Here is a 13,080-nt window from a genome sequence, read left to right on the forward strand (position 1 = left end):
CCCCCTACTTACCAGCTCAGAGTCCAGGTCCAGCTCCCTGTGGCAGCCATCAGGGACTGCCCAAATCTCCAAAGCTCTCCGAAACTTTTCTGAATCTATTCGGAGAGCTTCAAATTGATTTGGATCTTTGGTCTCCTGCTTAATTCGGATTCAGCGATTTGGCCACTGAATCAGGCCAAATCTCCTCCAAATCAAATCAGCACCCAAAGCTTTGTACAGCCCTACCAGATAGTAAAATGGATACTTCAGACAGAAACTGAAACGGATTCAGTATTATTTTGGAATCAGAGAGCAAGCTGATAATGCAGTTTCATTGTACATCTGTGCTTTAAACACAGCAATGATGGGGCCAATTTGTAGACCAATGCAGTCATCAAACATCAGGTTAAAACTGAGTACTGGCTGGAAATGCTTTTGTGCTGTAAGTGAACTGACAATCATTGGGCACATCTACACATTCATTAATGTGCTTTTGCTAATGCACATTCAATTTAGTACCTCTGTTGTGAGGTACTAGAAAAAGGCACATTGGTCTATTTTAATGCCTACTAGCGAAAGCACACAGTTTTTTTGTGATGCTTTAATGCATAAGCTAATGTGTATTAAAGTGCACATGTAGACACCCCCATTGGGCATTTATAGACATGCTTGGGGAGGGGCACTTTAATTAGAGTAGCTCTGAGAGCTGCTTTAAATAAAGCCCTGGAGCATCACTTGCATCAGTGTCCCCACGCTGAAAAATGGTGGTGGAGACATTTTCACTAAAGCGCCCCTGTCTACATGTTTCAGCATGTGGATGCTGATGCACATGATGCTGGAGTCTGCTGGAGCACAATAACTACCAGGAATCCGCATTTTCTGTTTCCCACGGGGAAAAAAACATGGATTTTCCCTTTTAACTGAAAAATACACAGATTTCTCATTTTAGTGGAGAAGCACATGGATTTTGGAGTTTTGCAATGAGCTTTCTGCAGGCTGACAGAGTTCCAGCCTGCAAGGGGCTGGGGGGGGAGCAGGAGGAGGGCAGTCAGGTAGGGGGCGCTGTGTGCATGTATAGATGCACATGGCCACCAGGCAGCCTGGAGAACAGTTCCTGGAGGTAAGAGCAGGGTGGGGGGTTGAGGCCCCCAAAGGGGGGGAGGGAGGGAGTTGGGCAGGGCTGGGGATGCTGCCCAGCTGGGCGGTACATGGAGCTTGGGGCCCAGGGCTGGGATGCGTGGCTACAGGGCCTGGCCAGGGAGCAGGATGGGGCTGCAGGCCACTTGTCTGGGAGGCAGGAGGTGGGGCTGGCTCCACTGTGTACACTCCCAGGAGGGCATTGGAGGGCACATGCACCCCAGATCTGTGTGCTGGGTGGGTGCGAACTTGGGGCTACCCACCTTGCTGCCCTCCTGCCAGGGACTTGGCAGCCCAGTCGGCAGGACCTGCCACAGTGGGGCCAGGCAGGGAAGCTCCTTGCTGCTGCAAACTCTATGCTGCCCTGGCAAAGCACCCCCTGCCCACCTGGTAGCAGTGGGGGGCAGTGGCATGGAGTTGTGCCCCTTGCTGCTGTGGGGCAGGCAGAGGGTGCCTCGCCAGGGTGGCGTGGAGCTTTCCCACCGTGCCTACTGGGCCGCAGAGGCCTTGTGGGAGGAGAGCCCTGAGCCCACAGCGGGCAGCCCACACCCACCCTTTCCCCACGGGCTCCACTTCACCGCAGCAGACTCCACTTCCTGTGGGTGGCAGCTGGGGTGTGGGTGCTGCTGCAGGGGGAAAAGGGCTGTGAACCCAGGTCATTGGCCCTGTATCCCTGGCAGCTAGGGCCCCCTCCAACAGGGCTGAGGCAGGATGGGGTTGTGAGTGAGGGGTACCAGCAGGGCTGGAAAGTGAGGGCCCTGGACCTATGTCCTGTGAGCAAAGGGAGCTCTGATTTTCCATGATAACCCAAAATCAAATACCAGAATTTATATGTATTTAGAATGTATTTTATTATAGTGATTGAGGCACTGGTAGGCTTCCAAATTGCTTTAAATTTGTAAATATATCAATAAAACATTGTGTTCAGTTGAAACCTATATCTGTATATCAGTGTGTCATTTTAATCACAGATTTTGGGTTGTTTATCAGAGAATTTGCAATTTTTAAACAGAAAACCAGGATCCCTAGTAATTTCTAAGCTCCAGCAGTGATGAGAGGTAGTAATGTTCTTCATTTGCAAACTGTACAGTACTGTGTGAAGTGAATTACCAGGATGTCACTTAAGACTTTTTTTTAAATGGGTAGAGATATTAAGCCAGAAAGTGGTTCTTTTGGTCCATGTAATAAAGCAACTTTAGCTGAGAACGTACACATGTGCTGCTTCAGCACAGCAGGCTGGAGTGTGGTGTTTAAACTTGCTAAGCCTGTAAGTGCTGGGATCCAGCAGTAAGTTCCTGAATGAGTGACAAATTCTGATCTGTGTTTTTGTGGTCTTTGTTTTCAATGTGCAAGTGCATCAGACAGTAATGCTTTGAATTAAGGTACTATATTTAAATGGTTTTAGGAATGAGTTACCTGGTTGTTATGGAGAGAACATCTGTTAGCTGGTTTAAAACCTGTTTCTCCTAGTCCTTGTTTAAGACTGTTTTTCTTTGGGTTTTTTTTTTCTCCCCCAGGAGGCAATACTCGTGCCACAGGTATGATTCTACAGTATAAGGCTCCAGGGTCAGAGGAGCTTGTACAGCTGAAGTTTACTGCCACTGAAGACTTCAATTCTAATAAGAAGCTCTCAGCAGCCTGGCTAGCAGCTATGCATAAGGTGTGTAAGAAGACATGGAGAGAGTCAAACTGAACACATTTGCCTTACCAGATAAATGGAAAACAAGGCTAACAAACACTTGTTCTACTGTTTCAAATACTGTAATTTTTTATATAGTCTCAGCTGTGAAAGCCTAAGGAAATCCCAAAATGTTAATTTTGCAAATAGCTATAACATAAATAGCTTTTGCAAATAGCTAAAGGATTTTGGAGGTGATTCAACAGAGATGAAGTTGAGTAATCTAACTTTTATAAAATATGCTAAAATACTGTATTAGTTTTTATCTCATTTCACTTAAGTCACAAACACGATGTTCCAGAGGGATACACTATCAGACTGGCCTATAAATAGGGACCTACCTAAATCACAGTTTTGTGGATTTCGTGAAAACGGTGAAAGATGGTGTTATGACTGGGAAATCCGGCATTGGCTGTGACTTCCCGCAAAATCAGCTGGAAAAAAGCAGTAGTGAAACTGGTGGAGGGTGGTTTCACAATCAGTGGCAAGGGACGGGGCAAACAGTTGTAACATATACTGAGTAAAGGTGCCCTCTGCCAGTCAGCAGTGGCGGTGGGGCTGCCATGCCCCTCCACCAATCAGTGGTGAGGAGTGGGGCTGCCACAAAATCAGCCTTTGTCTTGCCATGACTGGGGTAGGTCTTTACCTATAAAACAAAACCTGCCTTGCTAAATGTAGAAGAGATTGTGCTGCCTTTTATGGTCTGGGCCAGAACCTCATCCCTGTTTCAACAACTCTTTCCAAATCTGAATCCATGCTGCAGATAATATCCCCTGTATATTGGAGCTCTTTGAGCTTAGCATTGCCTATGCATCTGACATATTAAAGATGCTTAAAATGCCAATTATAAGAGAATACTGCTGTAATGAATTGTGTAAAGTGGCAGTTGGGTTCCTCTATCAGAAAGGAAAAAGGGGTACGGAGCAGATGGAAGTGAGTTGATGTTGGATGAGTGTTTGAGTCCTGTGCAGCTTAGTTTAATATTCATAATTACCTTCCAAAGAGTAAAATAAAAAAAAATAAGTCCCATCTTTAACGAAGGGTCTGAGGAAAGACTGCAGGCTTGTGGCTTTAAGCTGCTGTTTTGTATACTTGTTTGTTTTAATGCTTGTTTTTTTCTGTGGAGACAAGTTTTTTCTCCCCCTGAAAAATAAACTGGCCAGAAACCCAGGACAGAGTGAACTGGCCTTAATAAGAAAGCTGGGTGAGGGACCTGCTCACAAGGGATCTCGGTGAATAATGTATTAACTACTTAACATTCAGCTTGACAGTGTTCCTAGGCAGAGGACCAGTTGTAGAGAACCTCAGAAAGAAAGGCCAAAGGCCAGTGTCAGCAGCTGAACTGTTGACTGGGATGCTGAAATGTGTCATGGTCAGCTGGCATCACTGCTTATGGGGCTGGCATATAGTTAAAGCACTTTGCATTTTAAAAGGGGTCTCCCAGCAGCCGTTTCTTTTCTGTGCTAGTGCCAAGGCTGAAGTACTGGAAGAAAAAATGCCTGAAGGAAAACAACAAGGTGCATGTCTGCATGAGATCCAAGCAACTTTTAGATTGCCATTACCTAGGCAACATCACTAAATCTTTTTTCCCAAAGGAAATTATATAAGTCACCTGGCACTTCTGTCACAGCAAACTGTTCTAAAGATAACTAAAATCCTGTATGTGGAAATTAACCCCTAAAGAACATTAAATTTAAAAAGTGATGCTGTAAAAGCTGATGCTGCCGAGTTAGAACTGCATTCAATGTTTCTCCTATAGATGTTTATTCAGAGCTGAGAAAAGTGGCCAGGTTTTAAAAACTGTCTGCTTGTCTTGTTTGGGAGAGTGTTTCAGTTAATGTTTTGGGTACTGCAGTGGCAAACAACACCCTCTAACAATGTGTTGGTTTTTGTAATCCTAGGCAGCAAAACTTCTTTATGAATCCCGGGACCAATAACAGCAGCAAGTTGCTTGAGATTTAGAAGAGACCAGCTCTAAGAAAAGTCTGCTTCTTGCTTATGCTAATTATATTTGACACATGGTAATACTTGGTATTATTGACCCCTCTTGTATTCCAGGTGTGGTTCATTATGTAAGTACTGGCAAATGCAATGTGAGTATTTGAACCATGAGTATTCACTTATCTAGTGTGCAATATGTATACAATTAATGCTTTAAAACAGCCTCACCTTTTACGACTTTGTATATTTTGTTAAATCTTTGGCACTTAGCCACTTATTATGAAAGTATGATGTGCACTACAGCTAAATGTACAGCACAACTTTTTGTAGCACCAATTATGTATATTGTATGTGTTTGCCACAAACAGCAAACAAATTTGTATATCTCTTCTACAGAGAATAGCTTTGGGGTATAGATCTCAGGTTTTTCCCTCTTATCCAAATGTTTAAGATCCATGTACAATAAAATCTGCCTTAGATCACATTTTATAGAAGTCATTTTTTTTGGGTTCTCACTTTTTTAAAGTTTCACCAAATACTACAAATTGGGCGTCTGAACATGATCTTAGAACCACCCTTCTCTAGAAAAGTAAGCTTCCAGAGTGATTTTGAAATTTTATATTTTACTTGTGGTAACTCTTGCTTTTGCTAATCTAATTGTAACTAATGTTATTTGGACATTGTATACAGTTTGAAATGTACAAAAATGGAATAAATGAATTCATACTTATTCAAAAGGCAAACTTAAGATGGCGTTTCTTTTTTACACTATGCTGAATTGACTGTTAAACCTCTTCACCAATGAAGACTTTGATACCAGCTTCAAGTGTTCCAGCAGAAGTAGCAATAAAAATTGCAGGGCTCCTTACTGTCCTAACACATACTTTGCACCTCCTGTCTAAACTGTACATTGTTTTCATGTCAATGAGACTAGAAAATATGTTCACCTGATGGTTCAGAGATGGACTGAACTGTAGAAAAGCCTGATACTGCCTAATGCTGGACCTCACTACCACTTAAGTGTATGAAGTCTTTAAAATCTTCCTGCTTCAGGTATAGGAAATAAATTTTGTAAGTGAGTGATTATGACCTGTTGGGTATTAAAGTATGTCTGCAGTGCAATAAAGATGGAATTGCAAACTCAGGTTCTTACTCTGTTAAAAACAGTGAAGACAAAGTAACTTGTGTCGGCAGCTAAAGCTAAAAAAAGTCCAGGCTTTTCAAAGGCTTGAATTCTTTGTTACACCACTAGCAGACTACTTTTTGCAGTGTAGATATAAGCTTCAGCCAGTCTTAATAGTTGGAGAAAAACAACCTTGTCCTTGATTATGCAAACACGTAAATGCAGCCATGCCTTAGCAGTACTTTATTGTGCACATTTTACATGTTCTTCCAAATTTAGTGCATCATAGGTCTTGAAATTGTCACATTCATGTAGCAAATTCTTTAACAATAATACCCTTTCACTTTTCATCACCACAATATATACAATTTATGCTAACCTGTGGTAGAAGCATGTTACAGCACTGCATAAATGGATATATAAATTATACACAAGACGTACATGAAGATTTAAAGCAAAGTGGCCTACAGCTTAATGGGAGAAAAAATTGCAAGAAACATGGCTACAGCTTATTATGGGAAATCCAAAATATACTTTTGGTATATAAAACCCATGTACATTTAAAACTCCAGTGAAGTGCTGTTTGCTTGAAACTACAATATTGTGACGTAGGTTATTGCATAACTCACCCTGGCTTTAGGTGTGGGGCTGCCAAGAACCACAGGAACTGTCCTCATCGATACAGACTATTATCACTTTTCAAATCCTACTGTGAACTTGGTTACTTTTTCTCTCCTTGACCTTATACCTAAACACAATCAACTCTCTCCACTTCTATTCGGTCCTTCAAAGTCTTCCTACCATAACTAAGGCAGACTTCAAGTTAAATCAGACTCTTACCCTTCTCAACTATTGCACTTTCATCCATGCAGACATACAAATCCCTTTAACTGCAAGTTTAGTTCTTTTTTTTTTTTTTTTGTCCAGAATAGACAAATTCGTGTGGTTAGTAGGGGAAATGTTTTAATTAGTAGAGGTAAATTGGTGCTATGAGATGAAAATCAAGAAAATAAATACTAAGTGAACTACTGTAGGGGTTCCAAGAAGGTGTACAAATACCGCTGATCTTCCTCCTAGCTTGTCACTAAATGCAAACAATATCTTGATGCTACGATATCTGAAGTTTAGTTTTGGGATGTCTAAATTAGAATGTAAGTGTTATATAAGCAGACTCCTATATTTAAATCCTAGTCTCCATAAAGCTTTGGTGACTATTCACTTAGCTTATTTTCCATCCTGGCACTCAAGGAGTTAAATCAGTAATGAGTAAACTCAACTTTCACTGGTGTCAGACAAAAACAATATCTAAAATCTTGACATGGGACAGTTGCTGTGGGATTGGAACAGAGAACAGCACATCTGCATTTTGCAAATGACACTTCTGAACACTTCGACAGAAAGTTCCAACCACAGAACCTTCAATAGCTAGGACTTGTGGTTTTGGTTTTTAGACTGCAGTTGGCAAAATACTGTAGGTTGTGTAGGTCGCTCTCCTTGTTAGTAGTGGATCACATGGAATAATTATTTACAAACAACAGATTTTAAAACCTTGAATGCTGTCCACTAACAAGAGAAAGCACCATTAAAAACAAAGATTATAGCTTTATTTCTCCAGGTGAAATACGATTTAAAAGAATGGTTCCAGTGTATGTTTTAAGTTTCCAGTTACCAGAAAGATGTATCGGACTGCCATATGACTGAGTTCAAGCCAGGGTTCGCTGCCTAGGCTTTATTCGTGGGTATAACTGTAAAAAACAAAATCAAAATTAGGTCTCTGTTACTATGAAGCTAATACATTAGCTTAATTAGAGCAACTTTTGATTACAAAAGTCAACTGTACACCAGAAAGTAAGTTTCAGGGGCAAGGTAGTCTCCTAAACGCCTGATTTATTTATTTTTTTGTTGTAACCTATTGGAAAGGTAGTGACATTCAAAAAGACATTCGGTGAAATATTCAGGGAAGAGTTGGCAATGGGAGATTTAACCTGGAAGGTTTAAGCCTCAGCAAACAACAGATCTGCCATTCTAAAAATCAGGCTACTGGCCCTTCAAGAGTGGAATCCTGCCCACAGTGATCAAGACATGCTTTCAAAGAAGGTACAATCAACCAGGAATTACAGAATCTGCCAGAAGGTGGCTATTCCCTAGGGACAAAAGTCTATTTCTCTTTCTATCTAATAATCAGATGCTCTCATCTAGATGTCTCTCTATAATCCTAAATTGATGGTCTCCTGTGGTATCAAGTCCCAAAGGTTAATTAACTGGTAAGATTATACAGTTTACAAGCGTATCGTTCAGGCTTTTTATCTGAAGCGTGTTATAAAGCATGGAGAGTATACCTCCTGTACTGAGTGCTTTCTAAGCACTGAAAAAAGAAGTCTCTTTCCAACCTCAAATGAAAGATTTTTTTAATTAGACAAAGGGACAGGAGGGGTAGATAATAGTGTCTAACAAACTCTAAAAGATGCAGCCATCTTTGCATCATGTCCTTTATCTAAACAAGGCTAATGGTTTTTGGATTTTTTAAATCCTCTAAAGCAGGAGCCAGGAAGTGGCCAGAAGTGGCTTCCCACCATTTTGTACAAGAATGCTGACTTTCCTTACTGCATCATTCTGCTCCGTGACTATGTCTAGCTTGTGGCCAGGCAAACAGAACACATTTTCCAAAGTGTTTACAGGACTAATCCACACCACAGGTTTGAGAAACTCTTCTTAATCTGTCTTTAGAACAGTCCTCCGCCTATCAGGTTTTACTGGGGGAGCCAATATATATTTAAACAATGTAGGGGAAATATTTCACCTTTTCATACCCTTGTGTTAAAGATTAAAATTATAATCTAAAATAATTGTCTTTTGAGTTTTCTGTTTTGGTTAGTATACTGGATTTATACCCCCTAGTTTTTGTCTGTCTTTTCCCATAGCAACAGTGTTACAGAGAAAATGCATGCAGACCCTTAAAAAGCGGGGGAGGGAGGGGCAGGGAAGGATGGCTGCTTTTTGTCACTGCAGCCATTGCACCTAGACATTTTGCAGATGGATCCTCCAGGGTCTAGTCTCCCACTTCAGAGGTAAAGGGAAAAGGAAGAAACAACCTGAAGGCACTTACCCCCAGAAGATTTTTAGGCACGTAGCCTTCTTTATCATTGAGGCGAGCCCACCACCATTCCGTTTCATTGTCATCCTTGCGTCTCAGAATAGTAATGGCATCACCCTCGTGGAATGACAACTCATCATTATTCTGGGCTTCATAATCCCAGAGTGCATATACTACTCCTTTATTCATGACTCCCAATTTCTCTTGTACACCTGTTTCCAAGAGATAAAAGGTAAATAAAAACATTATGGGTGGTGAAACAACCTGCATTTGGGATCTGGGGGCTCTCTTCAATGTAGCACATTCATAAACTTTCATTTTGCCCACAACAGCTCTTAAACTGCATTCATGCTGCTGTCTCAACTTTCCATTTTAAAATTCTTTCAGTAATATAATTTGATCATAACACCACATATGATGGGTAATTTGTTGGAACATCTTGAGAATATGATTTTTTCTTGTTTTGATTATATGAGAGAGAAATGTTAATGGCTTTAATTTAGTCAAAGTAAGGATGAAAGTGTGTCATACTTGTCTTATACACACACTTAAGCAAACTTGTTTCCAAAATCTGTCAGTCTTTCAGCAACATCTAGGTATTGCGGGTTATTGTTTCTCAGCCTCCTGAAGGCTCAGATCAAGTGTAATAAATATCGCATTGCCCAGAGGTCCCTGACAATTTCAGTGGGACACATGAGAAATATTTTCTTAACTGAAAAGTTTGTCCCTGAATTTTTTTTCAACTTGCTGCATCAAGGAAGATGCTTCTGTGAGATATGCATTGAACTTTGAAACTACAGGTTATCTGCTGTAAAGCAATTCAGTGCACCAAACAGGTGGAGCTACTCATAACTCAAGTATGGATTTTAAGATACTCGTGGGCTGCTACAAATCTGTAATTTAGGATTGCTCGATAAGAACTCCATACCAAATGTGACAACTCCCCTCTACCAGCCAAACCCTTACCATCTTGGAAACATTCCCTTGAAATGATAGAAAAGAATCATAAGGAACTTAAGCAAAGAAAGAGAATGAGATGAGCAATGCCACAGCCAACAGAGTAGGCTAGCACTGGCATTTTGAATGAACCAGAAGTGCAACGATAATGTAAAGAGACTACTGCTGTAGTTGGCGTGGGACAGGACTTGGTAAGTGGGTCAGAAAGGAAAGGGCTGAATTTTAGGGAAGATGAAAGGAGTGTGTAGGAATTACTGAGTGTATGCATTTTGCAACATACCGTACAAGAACTGGGAACACTGAATATAACCCTCCTCCATCTCTTCACACTTGTCTGCAGCAGTTTCTATATCACTTATAGTTGAAGCAAAAATTGCTGCCCCAGATTCCACCAGTAGTTTACAGAGGTGAACACTATTGCAAGAAGCTGCGCAATGCAAAGGTGTCCTGAAACCAAACAAAACACGAAGGCATCAAAAAAAGCCAAACATTCTACAACTGCATGTAGGGATCAGTCACCCTCTGGAAGTTACATTTACAGAGCATTACATTATCTTACAAGTCATATTACAGACATTCTGTGCCCAAGTCAAATAACATGGAGTGAAATCCAGACCCCACAAAGTCAAAAAGGGGGAAAATAGAGATAGTGTAAGTGTCTGCCTACGGTTAATTCTGAAATAGTTAAGAAGCTCCTGGAGGAGCTGGATGGGTACAAGTCAGCAGGCCCAGATGACCTCCATTCACTGCTGCTGAAAGAATTGGCCAGTGTCATAGCTGAGCCACTGGCACAGCTGTTCGAGCACTCGTGGTGCTCCGGCCAGGTCCCTGAGGACTGGAGAAGGGCCAATGTGGTGCCCATATTCAAGAAAGGGAGAAAGGATGAGCCGGGTAACTTTAGACCAGTCAGTCTGACCTCTATTCCTGGGAAAATGCTAGAGAAAATAATCAAAGAACACATTTGTGAAGGCCCAGCAGGGGAAACAATGCTGAGGGGAAACCAGCACGGGTTCGTCACAGGTAGATCCTGCCTGACAAACCTTGTAGCCTTCTATGATCAGGTCACACGCTGCCTGGACGCAGAAGCTGAGGTTGATGTCATCTTCCTGGACTTTAGGAAGGCCTTCGACACAGTCTTGCACCCTATCCTCAGGAAGCTAGCAGACTGTGGAGTGGACACCTACACGGTCAGGTGGGTGGCCAACTGGCTTAGGGACTGCACCCAGAGAGTGGTGGTGGATGGTTCCTTCTCGGCCTGGAGGGAGGTGGGCAGTGGGGTCTCGCAGGGTTCGGTCCTCAGACCAATATTATTCAATATCTTCATCAGTGATTTGGATGAGGACGTGGAGAGCACCCTCTCCAAGTTCGCTGATGATACCAAGTTATGGGGCAAAGTTAGTACACCGGAGGGCAGGGAGCAGATTCAGGCTGACCTGGACAGGTTGGATCAATGGGCAGAGAGAAATAGGATGCAATTTAATAAAGAGAAATGTAAGGTACTCCACCTGGGAAGGAGGAACCCCCAGCACACCTATAGGTTGGGGAGTGTCAGATCAAAGGAGGTGATGCTCCCCCTCTACGTGGCACTGGTCAGGCCACAGTTGGAGTATTGTGTCCGGTTTTGGGTGCCACACTTCAAGAGGGACGCGGGGAATCTCGAGAGGGTCCAGAGGAGGACCACTCGCATGATTAGTGGCCTTCATGATAGACCCTATCGGGGGGAGGCTGAGAGCGCTGAATCTCTTCAGCCTTCACAAGAGAGGGCTGAGGGGAGATCTTGTGGCCGCCTATACATTTATTAGGGGAGGTCAACATGGAATAGGTGATGCGCTGTTTACTAGGGCGCCCCAGGGAGTGACTAGGAATAACGGGTGTAAACTAGTTGAGAGTGGATTTAGGTTAGATATTGGGAAGAAATTTTTCACAGCAATGGTGGCCAAGATCTGGAATGGGCTTACAAGAGAGGTGGCTAGACAGTCACCTGGCTGGAGTCATCTGACCTCAGTCCTCTTTCCTGCCAGGGGCAGGGGGTCAGACATGATGATCCATTGTGGTCCCTTCCGACTCTACAATCTACAAATCTATGAATCTATAAGTGACAATTTGCAAAGCTGTTGGATTTAAAGGGCAGAGAGCTGTGTTTGCTGGTGAGGAGTTGGAAGACAAAGAAAGGGAGAGAAACAGTTCAGTATGGCAAGCTCTCTAGCCCTCAGACATTACAAAATTATTAGATAATAATGTGCTTAGATATTAACGATCAGCTTAAACCAGAGATGTAAGGCAGAAAATTTTCCAGTGCTTTATTTTTCTGTGGGAAATTTTCCATTTCTAAAAATTAATTGTTTCATAAAACTCATTAATGAATGGATGCCAATACAATATTAGGCAAGCTTGGCAGTTTCAAAGTTGTAATTAATGTTTTTCAGGTGATTATCCCTAGGAAGTGTATGAGAGAGTACATGTGTTTTACTGATTTGTAAACAGGACGGTAAATACACTCACAGAATAATCCAAACCAAAAAGCAAGTTATGAATTCACCTAATGAGCTGTGCAGGTCAAATCACAACCAAAGCATGACATATCATGCACAGTTCTTTGGGTGTGCTAAAATGAGTGTGTCAACAGTTTTCAGTGCCTTTGGTTTTTTTCTTAAATTTAAACAAACAATGTAAGGGACGTACATGCTATTGTGTATTGGACTTTACATTTTTACAAGTATTTCAATACCAATCATTTCTTTCCACATAAAGCTTTGAATTTATTTGAATATAACATTTAAACCACATTGGGCGCATGCAGATGAGCACGCACGTGCCTCTTGCCCCTCTCAAACCACTTTGAGATGGAGCAAGAGACATGTGCGGGAATGAACAAATGTTCCCTGCGCTGCAAACTTGGGGGGCTCTGTTCAGCGCGGAGAGAAAATTAGACCCTTGGATATCCAGAAGTCTAAAAAAAACGGAGTTTAAAAAAGCGAGGCAGGGCACAGTCCCAATCTCTTCCCTGCCTAGTCCTAGCTGCCCCCCGCAAGGCCCCTGATCCCTGCCCTGTCCAGCCCCCCCAGGCCCTGATCCCCATCCCCCAAGGCCCCTGATCCCTGCTCTGCCCGGCTCCAGTCCCCCGATGTCCCCAATCCCTGCTCTGCCTGGCCCCCCCCCCTGCCTGCCCTC

General features: G+C 42.5%; 2 protein-coding genes across 13 annotated transcripts in view; one reads left to right on the forward strand and one right to left on the reverse strand.

Moving 5' to 3' along the window:
- ZFYVE21 (zinc finger FYVE-type containing 21) overlaps positions 1-5,497 on the forward strand; it is a 30,799-nt gene extending 25,302 nt beyond the window's left edge. For 3 of the 5 annotated variants that reach the window (XM_025197209.1, XM_006018043.3, XM_006018045.3), the window contains 2 exons: positions 2,634-2,776; positions 4,696-5,497. In XM_025197209.1, coding sequence (XP_025052994.1) covers positions 2,634-2,776; positions 4,696-4,731 — 179 coding nt within the window. In that variant the 3' untranslated portion in view covers positions 4,732-5,497. The remainder of the gene's footprint in view (positions 1-2,633; positions 2,777-4,695) is intronic. The other 2 variants (XM_006018044.2, XM_006018046.2) reach the window with 1 other exon arrangement.
- A 581-nt stretch (positions 5,498-6,078) lies between these two features.
- Positions 6,079-13,080, reverse strand: part of PPP1R13B (protein phosphatase 1 regulatory subunit 13B) — a 93,131-nt gene continuing 86,129 nt past the window's right edge. For all 8 annotated transcript variants that reach the window (XM_025197203.1, XM_025197202.1, XM_025197206.1 and 5 more), the window contains 3 exons: positions 10,190-10,356; positions 8,965-9,164; positions 6,079-7,603 (listed from right to left, as the gene is read on the reverse strand). In XM_025197203.1, the coding sequence (XP_025052988.1) occupies positions 7,562-7,603; positions 8,965-9,164; positions 10,190-10,356 (409 nt within the window). In that variant the 3' untranslated portion in view covers positions 6,079-7,561. The remainder of the gene's footprint in view (positions 7,604-8,964; positions 9,165-10,189; positions 10,357-13,080) is intronic.

Source organism: Alligator sinensis, unplaced genomic scaffold, assembly GCF_000455745.1.
Source record: "Alligator sinensis unplaced genomic scaffold, ASM45574v1 scaffold85_1, whole genome shotgun sequence".
NCBI classification, from domain to species: Eukaryota; Metazoa; Chordata; order Crocodylia; family Alligatoridae; genus Alligator; species Alligator sinensis.